The sequence below is a fragment of the Corvus kubaryi genome, unplaced genomic scaffold (genome assembly GCF_017639235.1).
Source record: "Corvus kubaryi isolate FWS band 111438036 unplaced genomic scaffold, C.kubaryi_AGA036_p1.0 37396, whole genome shotgun sequence".
Taxonomy (NCBI): Eukaryota; Metazoa; Chordata; class Aves; order Passeriformes; family Corvidae; genus Corvus; species Corvus kubaryi.
In genome coordinates, this window is record NW_024581135.1 from 24,777,360 (window position 1) to 24,802,367 (window position 25,008).

General features: G+C 44.0%; 2 protein-coding genes across 27 annotated transcripts in view; one reads left to right on the forward strand and one right to left on the reverse strand.

Moving 5' to 3' along the window:
* Positions 1-15,317, forward strand: part of ABI2 (abl interactor 2) — a 39,878-nt gene extending 24,561 nt beyond the window's left edge. For 13 of the 25 annotated variants that reach the window (XM_042040796.1, XM_042040801.1, XM_042040802.1 and 10 more), the window contains 4 exons: positions 368-526; positions 5,005-5,091; positions 5,412-5,585; positions 9,199-15,317. In XM_042040796.1, coding sequence (XP_041896730.1) covers positions 368-526; positions 5,005-5,091; positions 5,412-5,585; positions 9,199-9,374 — 596 coding nt within the window. In that variant the 3' untranslated portion in view covers positions 9,375-15,317. The remainder of the gene's footprint in view (positions 1-367; positions 527-5,004; positions 5,092-5,411; positions 5,586-9,198) is intronic. The other 12 variants (XM_042040798.1, XM_042040799.1, XM_042040807.1 and 9 more) reach the window with 1 other exon arrangement.
* A 670-nt stretch (positions 15,318-15,987) lies between these two features.
* The window catches only part of RAPH1 (Ras association (RalGDS/AF-6) and pleckstrin homology domains 1), a 91,798-nt gene continuing 82,777 nt past the window's right edge, over positions 15,988-25,008 (reverse strand). For both annotated transcript variants that reach the window (XM_042040787.1, XM_042040788.1), the window contains exon 14: positions 15,988-24,057. In XM_042040787.1, coding sequence (XP_041896721.1) covers positions 22,087-24,057 — 1,971 coding nt within the window. In that variant the 3' untranslated portion in view covers positions 15,988-22,086. The remainder of the gene's footprint in view (positions 24,058-25,008) is intronic.

Genomic DNA, 25,008 nt, shown 5'->3' on the forward strand with positions numbered 1-25,008 from the left:
TTGGGGAGTTTTTTGCAGGCTTATAAATAACTGAATTCACAAGAAATTATTGTAATACATTATTTAAAATAGATAACTAGGTATTATTCTCTTTCGTTTTGGAGATTTGTAGCTTAAACACCTTGGTATTTTCATACTGGCTTTTGTAGGCAGTACTGAGTGTAGGCAGTTGGGAGAGTTGTGTTTTGTATTGCTCTTGAGACATTCAGTGTCCTGCCACAGTGACAGCTGAAATGGCTGACTCTTCCTAGGATGCAGACTGTCTTAAAGATCTAGAAACGTTTCCAAACCTTTGGAATTGAATGCAGGTAGAGAGAAAGCAGGCATCATTCTTCTCTTTGCTAATGCATTTCTCTTTGTACCCTAGGTCACCCAGTCCAGTTCTACAGCATGAACAGGCCTGCAGCTCGGCACACACCCCCAACCATCGGGGGCTCTTTGCCCTATCGGCGGCCTCCTTCCATCACATCACAGACGAGCCTTCAGAACCAGATGAACGGGGGCCCGTTCTACAACCAGAACCCAGGTAAGAAAGTCTGGCTGCTCCATTGAAGTCAATGGTGGTGAACACAGTGACCTTCAGCTCTCTGAAATTTTATTTTCTGTCTCCATTGCAGATCTTGCATTTCCAGTATGTTGCTGGTAGCTGTGCCACAGCTGCAGTGCAAATGCAGAGCAGTGTTCAGCTTCCATTATGGCAAGCAGCTTAAAAAATACTGGCTTTGTTGCCAAATAATTTACTTTTGATGTCACAGTCCCTATCAGACAAGCTTTTGTCCTTGACTACACCATGTGTCATGGAACTGCTTTGGTGTGGGATGGGTATTTGATTTTGCACCAGAACACTGATTCTTCATTACTGAATCTTTATCTTGTGTTCTTTTTCCTTCTGGGTAATGTACAGTTGAAGCAATTGTACCCGTTACACAGGGATATGCATTAGACACCTTGGAGACACCAGTGGTGTTTGGGATGCAAGGGAGCTGTGTCATCTGCTAAGCCCACAAATAATGATATTTTATGGGTGGTCTGCTTTAAAAAGCAAGAGAAGACCTTATCAGGGAGTTAGTGTCCTGTGTGTCAGCATAACACAGTAGCCTTTTATCTAAGCTCCTTCCTGTGCTTCTGATGAGACAGGAGGGTTTAATACCAGAGTAGAGGAGAGTTTCTCTTTTGACAAAGCTACGGAAAGATGCAGGGGACACACTGAAGGTTTCCTGTCAGGAAATGCTCTAATACCAGCAAGATTGAATGTTGACTTGCAACCACCAGAGTATGTTGGTGTTTTGTGGTGGTGGAATTTCAGGGTGCTGTGTGCGTTGGTTGGTTGGGGCTTTTTTTGTTGTTTTGTTTTGTTTGGGTGTTGTTGTTGTTTTTGGTTGGTTTTTTCGTTCGGTGTGTTTTTTTAAAGTTGAGCACTGAACCTGGAATTAGATCAAGTGGTGGAGTCTGCATTTAAGGGGTGTGATCAGGTTGGGCTGTTACTGTTTGTGAGCTACCTTGCAGAGAGAGGTGTGTGCTGAGCTTGAGATGGAAATGCATGGTCGTGCTGGGGACAGAGAAGTGGAGGAGGTTATAGGGCTAAATTGTAGCCCAGTTGCCTGAAATATGTTGTATTTTCTGAACACATTATGTGCATATCGAAGGCTGAAGGAGGGAATAGGCAAGAAGGAAAGGGTAATAGCAACAAAAGAAACCTTTCAGGATTACCTTTTCAATAAAGAGGATTTTCAGTATATCCAGAGAGTTTTTGACGACTGCTGTGCGTTTTTGCTTTGGCAAAGGGATAATTCTCTGCAAGCTGCCATTGCGTTGTTAATAGATAATCACAGAAGATCCCAAATAGACTTTAAATAAATTGCATAACCACAGTTCAGTCTGTGTACCCAGAAAGAGGATAATGATTATGGTGATTAGTCATTTGAACTGTAAATCACAAACAAAATACTTCAGTTATACTGGCATATCTGAGACAATATAAATAAGCAGGTATAGTAAGAGACTTTTTTTTATATACCTAGCAGAATACAGAATTTATTAGCTTTGCAGTTACATGAAACCAGTTTTTTTGGAGTTCACCTTGAAAGGGGAGGATGCTCAAGCATTCAGAATTGATGAAGAATACAATAAGATAGAGGCACTGATGTGTCTGTAAGGCACAGGTTTAGTAGTGACAGGACAGAGGCCACAATTTTTTCTCAGCATTCCTGAAGAGAGGGAGGAAACACGAACAAGAGGGGAAAGAGAGACCTTACAAGAGGGAGAAGGGGGTGCCAGCTATGGCTTTTTGTTGTTTGTACGCTGTTTGGCAGTAACACAGTCCTGCTATTTCCATTGCTGTTTTTAAAAATGGTGGCATAGTCATGTTTGTTTATTCACAAAATTCATTATTGATAGGAGGATGAAAGGTACTTGCATTGCCCTGATCTGTTAAATGCCACTTTAGGATAAAACAATTTTTCTACATGGTGAGGCCTTTTTAACAACTGAAAAGAAAATTTTAAGAAATGCAGACTCTAAATGATCTCAGCATGTCTGTCCCAAATCCACTCTTGACAGCAAGCCACCTAACAAGTGTTTTCACCTTGCAACTTTGGATATCCGTATCTAAGCAGTATAGAGCTCAGCACAGGCTAAAAACGCTGTGGGAGAATCTGGGCAAATATTGAGATGGTGGTTGCATCCCACCTCATTTGTACAGCTGAATTCTTACCAGTCTGAAGCAGCCTAGTGGAAGATGCTCTTTAGCAATTCGGAATTAATTTACAGGAACTGTGTATTAAATCTATCTGTGGTCAGCATGGAAGAAGGATGGGAGAGAACATTTAAGATGGTGTTTAGACAGAAGAGGTACAGTAAAGTTCTGATGCATTTAATAAACAAAATAATTAGTAATAAAATACTTATTGTATTGGCTCCTAAAGGTCAAAACTGGAGTCATTATACAGCACACAGAGACAATATTGTGACAGTCCCTGCACAGGCTGGAGCACAGACTGAGGGTAGTTAAGATACACAAGGAATGATGTCGGCTAGTGTTAGCATCACCATTGTGATTAAACTACATCAACCCAAACTAAACCAGGGGATTTTTTTGTATTTGCTTGGTGTGTTTGTCTAGAGTGATTTATTTTTCTCCATGGGAAGCCTTGTTATTTCTTTCAAAGAAATATATATAACACATGAACAAAGTACACTGAAGAGACCAAGGAAACTGAAGCTATTCTCATAGGATAGGTATGAATTATATGAATCCATATGATGTTGAATAGAGGAATCATTTTGAAATGAAACATAGCATATGTAATTTTAAGAATCCATATATGCTTTTATAGCATATATAATTGAAAAAGCAGGGACAAGAATGCTGAATTGATGAATATTACTGCTTTTCAGTAGGACTTTAAATTCATTTTCCCTTTGAAAAAATGCAAGACCAAATCTTTTCACAGCATTCATGGTTACACTTGAAGGAATAAATACTCTGAGGTCACATCATTCAAGTCAAAGAAACTGTAATCAGAAATGTATTTCAGTTTTTTCTCAAGATATCAATTAAATTGTGAGATAATGAAACTTACTTTATATGGATGTACAAGATATTTTTGCAACAAAAAGGATGGTTGCTGTTAGTCTTTTCATTTATGGTGTGTGGTTCTGAAGGGAATGTGAATGTGTGTGACAAAAGAAATTCAAAGCACTTAAGATAAGATAGTTGTTTTTGGAATAAGCAAACAGAAGAAATTTTGAGACACAAATTGTAAATGCTGTAGAATTCTTTTCTCTTGCTATGATAATATGAATTAATTCTGAAAAATGCTCATACCTGCCAGTTTTCTTATTACCTCTGGAATTAGTCTGAAATTTATTTAGTTCTGTCTGGTAGCTAAATAAATGTACTGGTACATGAAGTATAGACCTTTTTTCCCCCTTAATCCCTTTGGACATGATTAAATGTTTTCTGTATGCCACATACTAACAAGAAATTTATTATTTGTGCTTCTACTGAGGTGTGCTGTCTGAAAAATCATCTTGCAACTGGCTTAAAGAATATTGCTGCATTATCCAAAGTGACATTGTTTGAATATTACCCATTTATGTGGGTTTAGACCCACATAAAACTAGTTAGCTGATTTTTTAACTAGATAACTGAAATTCACATTTCAGGCTTAAGCCACAGTTCAGTGTTGCAGCATTTGCATTGCAGAATTCTGGCTCAGCAACTGAGCTGAAAGTATGTTCTTTAACTGTGAATTCACATATATTGTACAAAGGCAGCTCTTATTGTACAAAGAGAGCTCTTCTGGTACCGGTGAAAGGGCTGTTCAGAGTTCAGTGCAGTAAGTCAGGTGGGGAGGAAACCAGGCAGCACATCTGGAATAGGCCCTGTGGTTTGGCAGCAGCACAGTGAGCTCTGTTCTACCAATAAGATCAGAAGTGTTGCATCTTTCAGATCTGCACAGTTCTCAAAAGGCATCTTTTTCTGTTTTGTCTAAAATAGCTGCCTCATTCAGTGGGGGTTTTTTGGCCTACATCTTGGAAAAAAAAGTTATATCCATTTTCATTACTAGGGATTCGTGGATGCTGTTAGTCACTTCTATAAATATCAATTAGATCTGAAAGGGGGAGAATTACAGGCAGAGAGTTCTCTTGATGTATGTGTTTAGTTAGGTCTGTTCATGAAGTGCTATATTCTGTAGTAAGAAACTTCATCTTAAGGAAATGTCATAGTCAAATCAGAAAAATACTTCAGCATGGATTCTTAATTTTATGAAACAGCTGGGTTGGAAATTTTAAAATTTTAAAAATAGAGAAATATCCTTGAAGAAAGGATTAGGAATATGCTTAAACCATCTGAGCCATTTTTCATTGAATGTCAGTCTTTTAATCCCATCTTCTTGGCAGCCTGCTGTACTGTCTGAGTGGTGATGATGTCTACTTTCCTGTTTGCCGCTTTGTTGTGTTTCTAACTGGATGCCTCTCTCTTTTTAATTTCTGTGGCAGCATCCCTTGCTCCTCCTCCCCCCTCCATCCTACAGGTAACTCCACAGTTACCACTAATGGGATTTGTGGCCAGAGTTCAAGAAAACAGTAAGTTTGCTGCTTCCTTGTGCTATGTTTTTTACTGGATGTAGCTTTTGGATTGAGTTGATGAAAGATTTGTCTGTATATAGCCAGAATTCTGCCTTTTCTACTGCCTCTGCAAGTTTGTCTGAAATTGTGAAGGGTGGGAAAAAGAAATAATCTTATTGGAGGCACCTGGTCCTTCCTTCTCTGAATTTTCCTGTCTCTAGTGTATTTTCACAAGTTACAACTGTTGGTCCCACTGCAATTAACTGAGACAGTATTATTTCAAGCAGCTACCATGGTTATAGAGATGTTTTCATGGTTGTACTGTTATTTATTTTCAGTTTCAGATACTCCTCCCCCCCCACCGCCTGTGGACGAGCCAGTGTTTGATGAGTCTCCACCTCCACCCCCACCTCCAGAGGATTATGAGGAGGAGGAAGCAGCTGTGGTGGAGTACAGTGATCCCTATGCTGAGGAGGACCCTCCTTGGGCACCGAGGACATACTTGGAGAAGGGTAGGTTTAGAGCTAGAAGAGACAGTAGGGTTGTATTTGCAACAACTTTGTGTGTGCTCCTGCCATCCTGCTTTTGGACATGGAGCCTGCCTAGGCTCCTTCATAGCCAGTATTTGGTATTACAGCATTTCAGTCAGGAGCAAAAGAGAAAGAAGAGGACCCTGATGTGTGTTTGTAGTGTCTTATGCTAATGCAAAAGGGGGGGCGGGGGAGGGTGTGTGCATGTGCCTTGGGAAAACAACTTTCTATTTGAGGCAATAATGATATTTGAATGATAGCTCTGTTCTGCTTTCCTGTGGGACTTCTTGGGCTTGGGAACTAAAATAGTTTATTTAGGTGCATGTATGTACAGATCTGTTCCATCTCACATGGGATAGCAAAATGGGATAGCAAAACTGTAAAGGGGAGTCTTTAAAGATAAGCTGGAGAAAGTCAGGCTTTTAATCAGAAAATGTTTCCTGTGGAGAACAAAAGTATAGGAAGCCAAACATTGTCTCTATTGATGTAGAGACCCATGGAAAAACACAATTTTGATCTGTATTTTTAAAACTAGATGAGCAAAACATCTAAAAGGTTTGTCTGTTTTTAGAAACACTCTTAAAAGTAATAGAAGATTGAAGTGCTTTCAATGTATGAAGAACTATTAAATAGTAGTTTTAGGATACCAGGAAAAAAAGAGATATTGACATAGGTGTGGATTCTGTTGTAGTTACATGAATAGCTCCACTCAGCCTGTGTCTCAAGCCTGTGTCTTGAGATTTTACTGCTTTGCTGGAGTTGGCAGAGGAGTGCTTGGCTATGAGTTTTTTGTAGCAAGCTTTGAAGCTTTAAAGTTAATGAGAAGCCTTACACTAAAAGAGAACTTTAATACTGAAAGAATGTATATATTTATACTGCTGGGAGTTATAATGCTTTATTCAGCAAAATAGTTTATCCTGTGGCAACTCCTTAAGTTCCTGTAAATAATATTCCATGCCACATGATTCAAAGTGGACAAAACAGATGAAAGTAAGTAGCTGTTCCAACACATTTACCCCCAATAAGTAAAGTATCAATTCTTAGGATTTGTACTTGTACTTTTGATATGACCATTCTCCTATTTAAGTTCATATGAGAGCACTTCTAATGGGGTTAGGGTAGATGACCTTTGCAATAGAAGCTGAGACACCAAAGAGGTGTCAAATACCAAGGATTGCTGTATATAGGAATGGGATTCAATATGACCCCGTTCTGTAGAGGGGTCTAGAAGTGTGGGAGGTACCTTTAACATTAAGATATTCTCTATCCTACAGCTGGGGATGGAAGTGAATGGCAAATCCATTTTGAACAGATGGAGAAATTCTTAAGTAGGATATAGTTACTGGGGATGTTGAACTTGAGGACACTGCCATATGACTGTAACAGCAACAGCCAACCTGCAATGTCCAGGGATGTGCACTGCAGTTTTCCATTGAGCTCTGTCTGGAAGTGTGGCAGGAAAAGATAAGAAAATGACCTGGCTCTGCAAATCAGATGAATGGAAATGGGTATCCAGAAGGAAAAAGTACACTTCTGCCACTTAGGGAAAGTGTGTGTTCACAGATTGCAGTTGGTTAATTAGCCTAGCCTACATTTGTGGTCAGTTGGATATAACAGAATTCAGCCAAACTCTGTGTAATTGTTGGAAGAACCAAAGATCACTGATTGGAAGAATATCAACCTAAATGAGTAATTCTGTTTTTCAAAACTGCATTGAAACATATTCAGACAGAAACTAAAAGAGGCCCTGGCTTAGGCTGACAGGGAAGGATGCCACCTCCTGAGTCAGTATTGCTCCTTCCTGTCTCATCTGGAGCCTTTCTTGCAATACTGGCCTGGACTCCTCATAACTCGGGGCATGTGACAAGCTCACAGCTTGAACTAGTGGGACTACAGACAGAAGGATTAAACAGCCTTTTAGAGAGAGGAGTGTTGCCAGTACACAAATAACATGCTGGAGGAAGCAGTGGTGATGTAAAAACAAAACCAGGCTTCAGGTAAATTTTATGAGGCTTAACAAGAAGCAAATTTTCTTCACAAACTTAAGGAAGAGTTTCCTTCTTGTGATCATGAAATACTGAATCCATTCAGTATCCAAAGGGAATAGAGTACCCTCAAAAGTGAGAAAGAAAGGAATTGGAAGTTACCATGATCCTTGGATGATAATGATGATGGTTATTATTATTATCATCATCATCATCAGGAGATTGAAGGAAAATAACACAGTGACTCTAGGAAGAAATTTCAAAACTCTTAGAAAGGAATTTTGAAGGACATAAATGTGTCACATGTTCATACACTTGTTTTTCAAGCTAAAAATGTACTTGTTTCTCCATTTGTGTTTTGTTTGCTTAGAATTATGTCTAAAACAGTACAGAATAAGCTACTTCACAACTACTGGGACAGTTGTAGAGCTAACAACATGTGTTTTTTAAATATGCTCTAGTCACAGGATAAAAAAAAAAATTCCGTAAATACTCTGATTTTCCACTGGGATTGATCTGTATATTTTATAATCTTTTCTGGATCCAGGGTTCTGTAGTGTTGATTTGTGTTGATTCCTTTGCTCCCTCAAAAGGAAATGACCTCTTTTCTTTTGACAAGAATGATGAGTTTACTAGGACTCTTGGACAGCAGGCTTATGAACACATGCTGTTAATTTTTAATCCTTGCTTTAGAGTATCTTTCCATCTATCCCCAGGACAAGATTTTAGGATCCCTGTCCAACATACTTTTATTTTCCTTAGTGGCAGCACTGCATGTTTCATTGCCAAGTGCTCAAAGCAGTGATTGATGCTATTTGTTAAAGTACTCAGAGTCTGGCATAACTAACTTTCTCTGTAAAACACAATGATAGTGCTGAGATTGGAAAAATGTATTAATTTGATGTGTATTTTCTGGCATTTCAGGACTATTCTATTTTTTATTTCCAAGTGCTTTGTCCAATTCCTTTGCCTTTCCTAACAACTTTTGTGCCATCAGTAACATACTCTGCAGCTATAAGAAAGATGTCCTGATTCAGCATATGCACATTTTGTTTCCACCTATCTTCTTTGTGGCTCCTAACAGGAATTCACCCGCCTTGGTGCTGTGTGCTCTGGGAGCGGCTGCTGGATACTGAGATGCACATGCGCCTTTAGAAATTTAAATGTGGAAGTAGCTAAGGTGGATGGAAGTCTGGGACATCAGCATTGGCTCATTCTTACTGTGGCCTGAAGAGAGCTCTTGCTTCATGTTTTCTGCTCTTAGCTGTGCTGAGATCTGGTTTAGCACGTGTACCTAGGAATAGTTCTGAGTGGTTATAGCCATGGGGATTCACAGCCACTGCCTTGTATCACTCCACACCAAAAGTTTATCATACAGTTGGACACTTCCTCTGGTGGGTCTGGAAATAGTAAGAATAGAAGAGTTAAAGGTGTCCTGGCTCACATGCTTCAAAGCATGAGCTTGTACAGAAGGGGGTGGAAGAAACTATTTCTCTCAGCAGGTCATTCTGCACACACACAGGTTAGGCAGTGCCTGGATGAGGGAGGGTGATTGGATTTTCCCCCTCTTCCCCTACCTCTCCTAACAGTCATGTTCTGTTCTTTCCTAGTGGTGGCAATCTATGACTACACCAAGGACAAGGAAGATGAGCTCTCATTTCAGGAAGGTGCCATCATTTACGTCATCAAGAAAAATGATGATGGCTGGTATGAGGGGGTCATGAATGGAGTGACGGGGCTGTTCCCGGGGAACTACGTGGAGTCAATCATGCATTACTCAGAGTGAAGACCAGAGGACAGAACACTGCATCTCCTGCTCCAGGAGCTGGCAGGGCTTCCCAGATCTCCACCAGCCTCTGGGGCCCCATCCAGTATAACTGAATGAAGGATAATTGTAACAACCACTCTTTCGGGTTTGGTTTGGTTTTTTTTTTTTCTTCTCCCCCTCATGATAAGACAATAGTGATTTGAGTTGTTTGAACAAATGGCTGGCTCTTCAGCTGCCAGCAGAGGCTATCCTGAGCTATCTGACTTTGAATTAAGCTGACCCATTCAGATGTAACAAACTTGCTGAGTAGCTCATACTTCACTCAAATTCTGACTTCTGGCAGGCCTTGGGATCTGTCTCAGGAATCCTGTGCGCCCTCATGGTACTACCGTTGGAAGCAGTGCCTGGCACTGGGGATGTCCTGGATGCTTGTGGTGAAGGTTACTGGCCAGTGGACATCCCTCCTGTTTCTACACTACACTCCTGTGCAGCTGGAAGAACAGTCATGTGCTAGCAAACACTGGGATTTCTACACAGAGACGTTCCTGTAACTGACTTCCAGATAGCTGGATACATCTTTAGCAGAAACACTTCTGCAGCTGCTCTGCACACATAGGCTGACACAGGGCACACAGAGCCGGCTTTCATTCACTCACCTTTCAGTTTAGACAATTCAGATGGCTGCAGCCCAGAGGACCCCCCTCCCCATTTCTCATCTTCTGAATGCCACATATTTGTTTTGTGTTCTGCACTGATGTAACTGTGCTCCTCTCCACAGTGAGCTCCTTGCCACGGCTGCTGCCGGTTCAGACAGAACTCAGAGATGCCATTGATGGTGACGGCAAAACAAAGTTAACAGATCCTCCTGGGTCAGAGGATTAACTCTAGGGGGTGTGATCTAAGGTTCAAATCTACTCATGCCTGCTTGCACTAGAGAAACTTGCCCCCAACTTTAGTTTTATGCACAATATAATCTTAAAAATCCAATCAGGTATTGTAAATTGGCTATTTTGTACTTGATGACTAGATTTGCATATGTACTGTGAGAGCCCTGTGCAGAGGCAGGACAAACGGCAATTGTCGTCTTCATGTCTGCTGCCAAAATCTCTTCAGTGGAAGCAAAAAGGGCTGTTGTGTGTACTGGTTTCCCATGGAAATCCAAGCAGTAACTAGTAGTAGTCCTAGCTCTTCCCCATGCCCTCTCCATTGTTTATTATAATAGATATTTTCAGCTGTACTGGTGGCTTGGGGTGGAGTAATACCAAGTGGAGGCTCTGTAGCCCCTTGTGATGATACTTGGCTTTGTAATCTAGTCTCAGTTAAAAATTCTGCTCAGTGATTATACACAGATCACTGTAAGTGATGGTTGTACTAGTCTGCCCTTAGGAACATCTAAATGTTACCTTTGGGTAAATACCCCGTGCATTAACGAATTACGTTTCCTTTTAAGTCTTAGCCTGCAAATTGAGCTGATCCTGTATTGTGAGAGCCTCCTGGGCAAGGGCATCTTCCTGGGCAACTTCAGACTGTCACCTGGCCAAGTTCTAGCTGGTACCAAGAGTAGCTTGTCCAAGGTGAGACAGCGCTGCAGCCGGAGAAGCCGGTGTGTAAAACAGAGCAGCGCACGGAAGAGTGGGGCTGGCTGTGTGATGGCATTGGCACCAGTACAGGTAATTGACCCAGCCCCTTGCTTGGTAATTAGTGCAATACCAGCATGGAGGTCCAGGTTTGGTGCCATCCTGGGCAGGGAGGTGACATAGCTGCTTAGAGGGGAAGAAGAAAGAAAGAAATAGGTGAGGTGTATTTGTAGGCCATGGAGGAATGTGATCACCTGCTGTGAGCTTGTGGAACTCCTGTGACAGCACTCAAGAAACTGGTTTGGTTAAAGTTGCAGGAAGGACAACTTCGAAGAAACTGGTGTGCAGATAGAAGTGGCTTTCTCCCTTGCTAATTCACACATAGTCAAGGCACTGTTGTCTTCTTTCTGGAAGCTGACAGAATTATTGTTTGGGATGAGTGTTTGCCAGAAAAGATACCCTTTAAACCTTTTACTCTCTGAAAATTTTCTTGCAGCAAGGCTAAGAGAAGCAGCCATGCTCAGTTCCCTCAGCCCATCATTTCTGTGGGAGCAAGTCCAGAACCACTGGTTGTGCAGTCACTGGAATGACTGTTTCTAGTGTCATTGGGCAGGTCTAAGCTTTTGGCACAGGGAGGTGGTGCTTGTAGCCAAGGTGCTTGAACAGCAGCATTCACAAGCCTTTGGTGCTTACAGGGCAGCTGTGTTTTCCAGGAATATCAGAGCTTTCCTGGCTTCTCTTACCTTTGATATGTTTACGGCAAAAACTGAGCCCACAGTGCTCAAATGCATCATTAGGGCAGCTTAATGAGTTCCTAAGTGAGAGCTGAACCTCTGCCTGTGCACCCAAGCTGCAGCTGGCAGGTCAGACTTCAGTGAAACGTGTCTTAACCCACTCTGTGCAAGAGCTTGTGCTTGAACACTTCTGGCAGGTGGGTGGGGTAGTGTGTACTCCCACTGTATGTGATACAATCAGCTGGTTTTTCGTCTTGCAAGTTTTCTGTGTTGTGAGAGCAGAGCAGTGTGAGATGAAACTTGCCAGAGCCCAGCACAGAAGATGAGGCTGAAAAACCTTGAAAGTGAAATGTGTGACAGCTCCTTGAAGAACTGGCTTTAGTCTGATGGGCCAGGGGTTAGTCTGGTTCGTGCTAATAGCACATGGAATTGTTTATCCTGCAAGAACTGCTGTGGATGGAATTTCTGGGTCATCTCCTGCTGGTTTTACGCTTTATTATGCAGTACTAATGTAAAGAAATTGGTTGAGTTTTAGGCATATTTTTATTTTGTACAGATTTTAATTCTGTTGCTTGTTTGGGGATGATGTGATGTAATGGTCATAGACCAGGCCAAGGTAAACAGGCTTTGTATATTAATGTTACATAGATTGCATGCTAGTAAAGTCAGTGAGGGTTGTGTTTCCAGTTTTGTCCCTTGTACTTGTCCAAAACCTTCTCTTCCCCACCCCTTTTTAATTTACAGGTTTACTTTAAAAGGGGGTGGAAAATGGGAGGTGGGGGAGAAACACCTCAGTATTTTAAATAAGGTGCACATCATCTCGTCACTGCTGAGTTTTGCTGCCACAGCTCATGGTGTTCTGCATCACAGGCTGTTGAAGCGGGAGTGTGTATGCATGAGAGGTGGGGGAAGGAGACACCCCAGCATAGCCCAAAGAGTGCTGAATGGCCAAAATGTGTATGTTTCTCCCTTTGTGAGAACTGCCTTAGCCCAGCCAGCTGTTTTATTTGTGCACAGAAATTGTTCAGCATCCTCTAGCGGTGTGTTTTGCCTTGGTTTGCTGTGTATCAAAGGTTTCTTCCTCCCTCTTGGCACCAGGGACAAAGCTATTAACTACAGCTGCCTCTCCATCATGTGCCTGCATGAGAGGAGGTCTGACTGAGTCTGTCACATCCAGTGCTGAAGCAGGTTAATTTTGGTGCCTTCCTTCCAGCTGAAGAGAGATGGCTGAGGCTGCATGTGTCTCACCCGTTCTTTCCTCTCTTCTCTTCCCCTTCCCCCCAAGCTGTTTGAGCAGTGGGCTGAGAGGGGCAGGAGAAGCGAGCAGCAAATTCTATGCCTGAGTGTCCCGCGGGTGTGTCCACATGTGGTGGCTGGAGTAGGCACCAGAGAGCTGAAGCAATGCTGGAACACTTCCTGGTCTGACTGGTGAGATACAGGCAGACACTAAACCACTGAAGAGCCATTGCTCTCACTGCAGGACAAGAGGTGTGGCATGGCCCTGAGGGAGATGACAGAGCTTGGTGTGTGTTACCAGGAGGCTGACCATGTTCCTGGAATTCAGCTTGTCCTTGCACATAGTTGAGTTGGATGTCATGAAAGTGTCTGGAGATGGCTGCTGGTGTGAACCACAGGTCCTGTGGCGTGTGGCTGGGTGGCTTACCTGTGGGTGCCAGAAAGGCTTAGACCCAGCTAGTTCTTGCTAGAGCAGTTTGTTCTCCTTTCACAGCTGCTGGGCATTTTCTTTTCTTGCTGCTGAGGATTCTTGGTGACAGCCAAAGTTGACAGTGGCAGTAATGCAGCTTCTGAAAAGTGACACTTTTTATCTGGGGTATTTCAGTTGATCATGAAAAGAAAGCAAGGCAGCAGCAGGACTGAGGAGCCTTTTCCAGCAGAGGGTGTGTGGGCTGCCTGCCTGCTGTGGATGTGTGCGTTCTTGACTAGAGGTGGAAGAGGACTGCACTGATACTGTTGTACTTCTGTGTTGTCTCCCACCTGTGCTTGATGGTGACTTAATGCTGTGCTCTTCCTAGCAGCTTCCACCATTTCCTGGCAAATGCTGTGGATGCACCTCTCTGCTAGAAATGAGCTTGCTTGCTTTTTTATTAGTTATGTCTGTGGGCTCCAGGCATAAAGCAAAAGTTCCATGTTTTCCTTTCTGGAAAGAATGGAACTTTATGTGGTTTAGTAAACTGGGAGCATTTTACAGAGCTTCTTCTCTGAGAGGTGCAACAGGACCTTTTGTAAAACAGGTGATGTCTGTATTCTCTGCAGGCCCTTTTTGGAAGTTGCCTAGAGGATGCTGTTGAACCATGGTGCTGTGGCTTTACTAGGAGCAGTAGCTGCATTCAGAGTATAGAGAGTCTCTGATTAAGCACTGCAGCATTTCAGGCATTACAAACCCCATGCAGAGACTTCAGTACGTATGTTGGCAACCGTGGCAGTGGAAAACGTACAGCACTGTTGAATTCACTAAGGCAAGTATTTACAACACTAACCTCTAGCGAAGGTGGTGGTGGAAACTAGGCACCAGCAGGATGATGGGCTACAGCGTCTGGGGTGCCAGTTACAAGAATTTACTATGCTTACAAGTATAGTCACCCTTCCCCAGCTTCTGGCATCTCCCACTATTTGGCACTGCTGCATTTTGTGGATAAAATGGTTATTACACAGAAGTCAGAACAGTACTAGAAGGGAACAATGTGTGGTTTGTTTTGGGGTTTTTCCCCCACAGTAGCTGAAGTCAATGCGTAGTAATGGTCCTATTACCTACTTCTGATGTTAAAACTTCAAGCATAGTGGGACCTCCACCTTCAGCTTGATGCAGCCAAGGTTTGACAACTGCTGGTAGAAAGAATTATTCACAGATCATGGTGTTCTGCTGCTTTCATTTGAAAAAAAACCCCACCCATGTGTTTTGTGCAATCTCCAGGGGTTTTTTTGGTACTCTAAATATACTAATTTTATTAGCACCCGTGCTTATTACAAGACCTATTACAAGACACTGATGGCAGCAGTGGCCTGCTGTCCAGAGGTAAGCCTACACCCAGGACCCTGCTAAACACTGACATGGGGGGGGACCCTGCTGAAATGAGTGCAGGACGTTTGTTCCAGTTTCTCTTCACACCTCTGAAGAATTCTACCACTACTGACTAATAGCAAGAGCTATGTACAAATTTATTTCCATTACAGCGCCTCGGTAAGTGCTGACATGTCCCAAGATTTTTTTGTAAAGAACAAGTGCTTCTTTTCACATTTGAAAAAGTGTCTTTTGCAACTTGCATGGACTAGTAGTTTCTATGAATTCTCTGGAGATGTCAGTGTCTAACATGGATTTTGTCCATGCACTTTTTCTGAAAGCAGATACCCCCTTTTGGTTTGCAGTTGGAGCAGCACACTGTGCTTTTGCTTTTGGCACTGCTGATGCAGTGGATGGATGCAGAGCCCACTGAAAATGACCAAGCCCACAGGACTCTGGGGAGCTGTATGCCGCCAGTAATATTTTAGTGTGTGTGCCATTTGAACCACCTTCCAGTGAGTGCAAAAGCCAATTTTTAAATTTTTTTTAATTGTACTTGGAATTAACTGTTGCTGTGTACTAAACCCTCTTGTTATGAGCCCTAAATAAAAAGAACGAAGCACACCCCGTATGTTCTGTGAGCGTGCCACAGCTGTGTCACATTCCTTGTCTTTGGCTACAGACTTTTCAGCGCACTAGGGCCAGGGACTGTGGCTTGTGCGTGCAGGAGTCCTGGCCCTAAGGATCTCTGAGCACAGCATTTCCCACAGCAAAGGTACAAACCTTGGCATCCAGCCTCCTGCCTTCACCAGCTCCGACCTCTGTGGGACTTCCCCTTTCCTGCAGCTGCTAATGTAGTTCTCAACTCTCTGCTGCTGAGGGCTGCAGGGCAAGGCTGAGAGCACTTCCCAGGGCAGGGGAACAGAGCTGCATTCCCTACGGACCCCAGAGAGGGGCCACAGCAGCACTTACCAGCCAGCAGCTGTTCTGTATGAGCAGAGCTAGACAGGACTCTGCAAGCCTGAGGAAGGTGCAGATGGAAAAGGTGAGCCTTCACACGGGGTCCTCTTTAGCCCTGTAACTGGTGTGCACCACGTGGCTGGTACAGCCACCTCTGACCCACTGGAAAGAACTGTGCAAAGGAATAAAAGTTTTATTGGCAGTGAGCACAGAAATGGTAAGCTGTAGGCCATCAGCTACCTGACCCCTACAAAGGGGAACCACTGATGCCCTGAAAACACAGTGTGGGTTCTGAGCTCATAGAAAAGGAAAATTGCAAGACAGAGGATTAAAGCAGAGTATTAAATTTAACTACATCTTTATTGAATTGTGCATATTCCATTGGATAATGATCTATATTGGGTACTCTATAACGTATTTCTTTTGTCCTCTCTCATGCTTAAAAAAGTATATTTATACATATATTTATATATATTTATAATATGGCAAAGCTCCCCCCAACCTGAAGCTATCGGTCTAAAAGAGCTTTGATTTTATTTTATATTTTTTTTTGGAAAGGGAAGAAGAGGGGAGGCAATCCCATTGAAAGATAAAATGTGCAATTTTCTTTTTAAAGCAGTAAACATGAATGTATTTACAGCACTCAGCACAAGTTTGCTGCACAGACAAATCATCACTGCAATGACACACTTGCATCTCCAGTATTATACAGAATATTCCCAGTGACTGGTAACAATTAGTGTAAGCCATAAACCAAACTGCTGCTCCAGTTAATTTCTGGTCCACTGCAGTCCACTAGGAGGCCTAAGATTTCCAATTACAACTTGGCCAAAACATTTAGTTTTTCTTTTAGAAGTACAAGTGCTATTGTGCTGCACCAAGTCAGCAGCAGGGTGCCACGGGCACAGCTCTTTGCTAAACTGTCCTTTGCAAGGGTGTACCCAGTTCCCAGGCTTGGTTAAAGGCAAGGGACATCCACCATCTAACACTGGCACCCTCATCTCTCACCAGCCACGTGCTAGAGAGCAGCAGTATGAGACTGCTAGCAACAAGAGACTGGTGTACGCACATCTGCATACCTGGAATTTAGCTCTGAATGCATCTCTGGCATCTTGGGAAAGCTGGGAGCAAATTATTTTCCACTGTAGCAAATGGTAGAATTCCAAAATCTCCTAAAAGACAAGTTGCCTTCAAGCATTTAAATTACGGGGAGGGTAGTATCCACAATCTATTACTGAAGGTCCTTCTCACTCATTTATCTAAGTCCCTGCCACGGGGGAATGTGCATACAGCACTAGTTTCCGTTCCTCCTGGTCTTCCACCTTCTCTAACTCCCCTTTACCCAAGATCATCTGCTCAGCAAAGAGCTCACTGCGTCCTTGCCCTACTGAGTGCCTCAGAGCACCAAATGATCGTTACCCAAGTCACTATTTTCCCTCTGGTTGGTTAGTAGCAATTAAAGTAATTTACACTGTGCGGGATAAGCATGTGTGTTTGTCATCTCATTTGCAGTTTAGTGTCTTAAAACTTTTCAAAACTAGACCAAGCCTCTGTCACAGTGAGTGCTGCCCCCTGCAACAAAACCCTGGTTTGGTCAGTCTTCATGGACATTTTTTAACTGAAGGAAAGAAAATTCAGAAAGGAAATAAACAAACTCAGAATTCCAAAATAAAGCTTAAAACCCCACCAGCATGTGGCAAAAAACATCCAAGAGAAACTATCCTTTGTAGTGTTAAATCCTCTCTAGTTTGGAGTCTGCCTCAGTGGTGCAAGGGAATGAATGCAAACCAGGTGCCACAAATGGGCCCCCAAAGTAGTAAGATTCACCTGCAGCTGAGGAGCACTGTGTGACTGAGAACATAATCTACACCTTAACAATGCTAAAAGGAAAAAAAAAAACCAGCAACCAACCAAACTATGTTCTGGCTGCATCCTCACTACCTTCTGCCAGGAATTTATACTGCTTTTCTGGAGTGCAACTGATTTTAACATGATACTAGTTGAAGTAATACTCATATTAAGACCCACTTATAATCTTATTTTGAAAAAGAAACAGATTTACCTGCGATGGTACCACTGTAGCAAAACAATTTGGTTCTATGCTGTTTTCTGTAAAAAGCAGAAAATTTCTCTTTTGCCCTTCTGCTGTTGAAATGGCACTTTAGGTTCCTTACACTGTGGAAAAAAAATTTAACTGAGAGGAAGACTGGCCACACTTTATCTCTGAGCTGATATGATTTATCTGGTTGCCTAAGGGCACAGAAAGAAGGAATTAGAAAACCTTTAAATGTGCAAGCCCAGAACAGTAAATGTTAAAATGCACTTGTTGAAAAAACTGCTTCCTCTCCCATCAGACCTGAAACCAAATGATCCAGGTACCTGCACTTTGTTTCCCTGATGTGTCACTCACTGTTGCCCTGCAGGCAACTGCAAAGTTCAGGAGAGGAGCTCTTTGGCTTTGAGGTCATCACCAAGTTAGAGCAGTCGGTGGTGGTCTGCCGCAGGAGGAAACCACTGTGCAGGGTGAAGCAGGAAACTTCCTCTTCCACAGAAAATAACACAATTATTTAGACACTTGTGCCTAACATCCTCTCCCAGCCACAGCTGTTAGAAGACTACACAGGACCCCAAGCATAGGCACCTGCAACATGTTACCTATGGTTTGTTTAGAACCTGTGTTTTTTTTGGTTTTAAATATAATTTCTCATCCAAGCTTAGTGCTGCTAGAAGAGCCTACCTAGTATTCCCTTTCAAAGCAACTCCCCAACACCTGAACTGTGATGTGTCTGAGAATAGCTCCCTGCTTTCTACACCTGGGCTGCAGGCACAGAAACCTGGCTGAACAGGGCCCTGCTACTCAGAGGTGGATGCTACACTGCATGGCAGAGGGGAAATGAAAACGAAATGTGGAACAGATTAACAAACACAGCTGTGCTTGCTCAGCTGCCCCTGCAGCAGCAGCGCTTCCCTGACAACCATCTAACAAGTGCCCAGCCCCTGCGCTTCCTCACGAAACGCAACTCCAGCCATGCACTCCAGGTTTTTTGGGATCAAAGCACCAGCTACCTTTGTGTCCGGAGTATGAAAGCTCAGCCTTCACATGCCCATTTTAACAGTGCCAAAAGGATTACTGCCCATGTTTGTAACATTTTAACAGAGAGGATGAAATTTTCCTGCGTGTTTGAAATCCAGCCCCTTAATTTTCTGATTTAATAAACATAATGGTGCAATTATGAGACAACTGCACACGGGGGAAAATAACTTTCTTGGAAAATAAGGTGTACACATTTACTGTCACAAAACCAGTAAATATGCTGGAAAAGTGAGTTACAATGGGGGGTATCTCATAACCCGAAAAGGCAAACCAGGTTGTCTGAACCACACTTGCAGCCACATTTCCATGCTCAGCTGCATGAGCAAGCTGCAGCCACTCACTGGATCACTACTGCCTTAGGAAGGAAACTGCAACTAGAAGGAGTACTGGGTGCCACCTTTGCTGACATTCATTCTTTTTGCTGCAGACTTGGGAGTTACACAGCTGTCTCCCAGCAAACTGTTGGCAGCCTGCAGTAGTAAGGATGGATTCATTGCCTAGGGAGAGATACTGGGGACATGAACTTGGGCACAGGAAAATGAGAACAAAGCTCAAATGCCTCTGAAGAAATTGCACTCAAAACATGGATGCGCTGAGTCCAAAGCCCAGAGGTACCTGCACTGAATGAACTAAAGTAAAAGGGCTGAACTGACGCACACCAGTGAGGCTGTATTGGGGAAAAGAAAAGCAGGTGGGGCAAGCAGAATTTCCTGACTGCTCTCACCGGGGAGCACATGCTGCATCAGCCCAGCTGGATCTTGCCATGGAGCAGGAGAATGTGCCTACTTCCCTGTCATGGCTAAGGGCAAAGCGGTTACGGCTGTAGTGAGCACCTTGTGCCCACTGGTGCTTCTGAGCCCCAGGAGCTGCGTACAGTACAAAGCAGCACGAGGACCAACACTGAAAATTACAGCACCCATGAACTGCAGTAAGCTTAACAACCCTCCTGTGACATTATTCACCAGCTACACTGAGCATGCTTAAAATCAACAATGCAAATGCTTTTAAGGACACTTTGTAAGCACAAAAATAGTAGAAACAAAACTTGGTGAACAATTTGAAAGATACAAAAAAGTGCCTTTCCATAGCAGTGCTTCAAAAATGCTCACAATGGTATATACTCTTATTGCTCAAAAAATCTAGTCTGAAATACTAAAACAATTTCCAGAGGTGCTGAAACAGATTTAAAAAAAAATCATATGAAACAGGTCGGCACAGACAGCACCACTAATTTTTCTCTTTTCATGATGCACTTATTTAAAACTATATAGTTACAGATGTGTTATTTTCTGCCTCAAATTAGCAAAACTTTTTTTCCTATTCATAAAATATTCACAAAGACATTTATTTTATTATTTGTATTTAAAAAAAAACCAACTTTATAACAAAAAGGAATGGGGGACACTGTCACAATATTTCTTAAATCTATCATCCTGAATTACTGTAATGAGAGATTAATTTATATTGGTTTTACACATGTGACGATACTGCCAGGTCAAGCTGCTGTCTTTGTGTCATTCTTTGGGGAAAGGAAAGCATTTAAAGTTTGCTTTTGGAGAAAAAGTAAGCAAACAGTGAAATTATTTGCCCTATGAGCGCCTATTGACAGTATCCCCATGGTCACAAGGGAAGCTGTAACAGCTGAAGATGGGGTAGGTACAGTCCAAGTATTTTAGCTGTTTTACAAAGGCTGTGTCCCACCACCCTGCAATGAATGTGCAATGATACAATAAGACCACTTACACTTGCACTACCTTATCACAAGGTCTGAATATGTGGGTAAGACTGTACAATCAAGCTACTGAAGTAGCTGCTGAAGAAAAAGGACTGTCATACTTGATCTGGTGACTGACTGTAAATTGGTGGCTAACAAAAAACCAAGCAAATCAATAGTCTATTTTCTACTCATATGGGCCCTCAGATGAAATTCCTAGCAAATATTATTGCCTCTTAAGGTCCTTTTACTTCCAGTCGTCTTCCTTGACTGCTAGAAGTGCAACTTTGTGATAAACAGGTTAATGCACTGGTCACGTTCTCCGGCAGGTCAAAGAACAGAGAGAGAATTCCTACTCTGCTTGTCCTCAAATTGCCACTCCCTCCTCTCTTTCCAGAAGGGAAAGTTTCCTGACAATTTCAAATCAATTATAAACATTACTTTTTTTGCACATTTCCAGACGCTTGTTTTTGTGAAGACGCTACATCTTACCAGGCACAGACCAGGTGAGACTGGATGCTGTGCATGCCTGTGTGAGCACATAATGCTTTCTACAGAAACCTACCTGTTCATTCAGGGTAAGAATTACACGGACAGCTCATGGATCAGCGTGGGTCAGCCTTGGGGGTTGGCAGGATTTTTGATTGCAGGAGTCCTGGCAGCTTTCAGAAGGGGTTAACACAAATATATTCATCTTGAGCCATAGAAACAAATGCTTGAGCCTACTATTAGTTAGAATGCATAATGGTTTGGAATAATATATATTTATCCTACTTAACTGCATGGACAAATAAGTTTGAAATAATTTGTATCAGTGTATATTTTTAACTATTTGAAAGGAGGGGGAGGCTCTTTATAGTATAAATATATTTCACTCCAGCCCACTATATATAAAATCTATTTCTTTCCTCTGAACATACTCATTTTCAGTAGTATTATGACCAGAATGTTTTGGTACGTTGCATCTGTACTTCTCAATCAATGGACAATGTACAGTTACCAGCCGAACACCTCAGCTTTGCAGAATTTACCCACCACAAACTGCTGAGAAGTTTGTGGGTTTGGGTTTTTTATTTCCTTTCTTTAAAGTGCCCCCTACATCTCCATCTTTATGATAAGATTTCACCAGTTAGAGTCCAATTCCAGATAATATACTGACTGAAACAATAAATACGGTTCTACAAAAACATTCTGGTTATCTTCTATAGTTGCGACGAAATATATCACAATATATTATATACCTACACTTATAATACATGCACAAACATGTCTCACGTGGACAGACACCACAAAAAAATTATCTCCCTCCCCATTCCCTAAATGCAGAAAAAGTAAGAAAATGGGGGTTTGGTCCAATCCATAAGAAGGGTAAAAGAAACTGAAAGAATGAAGCCAACACCTCTCTACCCACTTTTCCCAAAAAAGTATCAACACCCCTAAGCCCCCAACTTTTTTAACGTAGCCATGAAAGGGGAATGTCTTTACGTTTAGCCTTTGCTGCAGTTTGAGATCACCTCTTTTGATGGGGCTATCATCCACATCCCCACATTCTCTCCAAGTGTGCAAGATCACAGGCCAGCCGATCACAGGGCAGCCCACAAGTCATGGAGAGTACTGGCCCCTGGAGACTGACTACCAGTCCCGTGACAGCTTGGTGTTCTGATCCCTTTTGGGGGGTGCGGGGGGTGGCCCCCTCCGTAACGTTGCATAGCCAGATATATGACTGCCCCCAAAGCTGCTGGTCTTCTGCTGGTCAGCCAGCAGCTCTGGTGGGGGTGGAGGCAGGGCCATGTCGTCCATGGTGGCGGTGGGCTCTGTTCTGGACATCCGCGCAGAGGAGAGGGAGCCGTGCCGGGTGATGGATTTCCGCTGCAGCGTCCGGTTGAGGTCTGCCAGGAATCCCGGCTGAACGCTAAGGCTGGACTTGGGTGACGTGGGCACTTGTGGGCCAGCTGACCCTGGGGGCTCTGTGACCTCCGCCTGTGTCAGTCGGGTGCTGTCGTTCCGCTTGGGGCGTGTGGGTGGTGGGGCTTTTTTCACTGACGGTTTTGACCATGCCTGTGGCTGGGGATTTACAACAGCAACTTTTGGGGAGGTGCTGCCTGAAAACACAGATGGAATTTCTACTGGAGGGGGAGGAAGATCTATGTCAGGTGGTGGTGGTGGGAAGTCTGAATCGGATGGTGGTGAAGGGAATTCAACCACAGGATCCTTTCCAGACACACTCGGAGCAGAAGCCTTGGCTGGGATCCCACCTTGTGGAAGGACAATGGGCAGGCTCACACCAGAAAGGTTGAGCTTTCCTGGCTTTGGAGGGGCTGGAGGAGGTGATGACTCCTTGGAAGGAGATCCTGACGGCTCTGATGAGTGTGCAAATTTGCTGACAAGGCGGTCCACTGAAGGCCTCTTGGACTCATGGTACTCAGTGGAGCTTGTGCACTTGATGCTGGAGTTGCGCTGAGGTGTTGGAGGTGGTTTCTTCCCTCCAGGGCTTGACGTCTTGCCGGCCTTTTTGACTGGAGACCCTGATTTGTCAGGAGGGGGAGAACCTGCAGAGGAAGCTGGGGAAGGAGGTGGAGGAGGAAACACTAAACTGCTCTCTGGTGGAGGAGGGGGGAAATCTGGTGAGGGAGCAGCAGCAGGCTGCCATTTGGGCTTTGCCTTCACTGCTGGAGGTGACTGTGGAGCCACACTCAGTGGAAGGGGTTTCAGAGGCTGGGGCTCAGTGGCAGGTGGCGTGGGAGGAGGTGGGAACTGGCTGACTATCTGCTTCACCACCGACGGCACTGGGGACTGAGGGGATGGAGGAGGCTTTACTGAGAAACTCTGCTGCTTTGGGAACGTTGCAGGGGGAGTGGGACCAGGAAGGGCTGGGGGCAGAGGAGGCACCTGGGGAGAAGTGACACTTGGTTGTTTCTTTATTGCAAGGGGCAAGGGCACAGTCACAGGGGGAGTGACATGTGTGACCCCTGGTGACGCTGCCTTCCCACTAGGCTGAGGGGGCAGAGCTGCCATGACAGGCTTTGGGGGTGCCTGGGGTGGTGGTGGGGCAGGCACAGGAGGAGGCGGTGGTGGCAACGAGGAGACAACAGTAGCCTGGCTTATATTTGGTTGAACCTGATGTATCTTGGGGGGCGGTGGTGGTGGTGTGAACTGTGGCACAGAGGGGGCACAAGGTGCCGGCTTCAGCTGTGCCATGGCCGAGCCCGGTGTGGGGGGTGGTGGTGGGGGCGGGGGAGGCGGCATGACCCCGTTGGGGGGCACCAGGATCTGAGGCTTTGCCGAGGGTGGGGGTGGCGGCGGGGCCTGCTGTGCAGCAGGAGCTTTGGAAAAAGGGCCGCCGTGCTGGGCCGCGTTCTGCAGCCGGGTGATGGTGCTGTACTTGACGAACATGGTGGCGGGTGAGCCCGCGGACGGGGCGGCCTGGCTGGGAAGGGGCGGGGGTGGTGGGGGCGGCGGCGGAGGGGGCGGAGGGGGCGGGGGCGGTGGCGGTGGCAGCGGCGGGGACGGCTGTGATGCTGCGTAAGGAGTCACCACTTTCGTCTGCGGGGACAGGGGAGCTGCGACAGACACAAAGGGCCGACCTGCAGGCTCCACTCGGGCCTATGGGGAAGGGATTTTTAGTGAAAGTGGAAAGGGAGAAAAAGAAGAGAGAGGGAAGGAGGGAGAGAGGGAAAGAGACAAAGAGATTATAAAGTCAAGGTCTAAATGTGCCCATCGTTAAAAATTAAGTGGCAGATTACAGCATGCAAGAAGTATTAGCAAAACACTGGAACAAGAGACAACTCCATACGCTGACAAGCCTGGACCATGCAAGGGGATGGGGCAGCCCGGGAGAGGAGCCGGCAAAATTCTGTGGAGCCAGGTCTGCTCCAATTGAGGCTGTCAGAGGGAAAATACACCAGCCTTGTTACTTCCATGGGACAGGCAGTGGGACTCAGTGAGAATCACTGGCCTCCTTTGGGCAAGCGTAATGACCCAAACAGAGCCCCCCAGAGCACCACAGGCCATGATAGAGGACAGCAGGCAGAGCCAGAGACTCTGTGGACATCTCAGCTCAGTACAACTGGAATCAAACCACACACAGCCTCCCAGAGCATGTCAAATCCTTACATCTGTTAGTTCAGGCCTTACACTGTTCAGTGTTACAAAATGTAGAAATCCTGAACTGCTCTAAAACACATTGAGAGCAAGCTCTGCACAGGAATAGTAGCAAGATACTTCTCCACATGCTCTGCTATCCAAGACTGGCAAGGAAAAAAATAAGATAAAAGAAAGAGAAGCGAGATTTCCTAGGAAAATTTCCCCAGAAGGAAATGTTTAGACATCTGCAAAACAAAGTAAACTTGGGAAAGAGAAGTTACACATGCAACTATTATGTTAAGCAGAAAAAATAAGGAAAAACAGGGAAAAGCTGACTAATGGAAGGATCAATGGGAAAGCAGCAGGTAGTATTTTAGTCTACTTGGCGGGTTTTGCTCAAGTTAAGTTTTTTTCTCAAAAACTGTAAGCCTACATTCCTCTTAAAAATTAAAATAATAATTGCATTAGTCA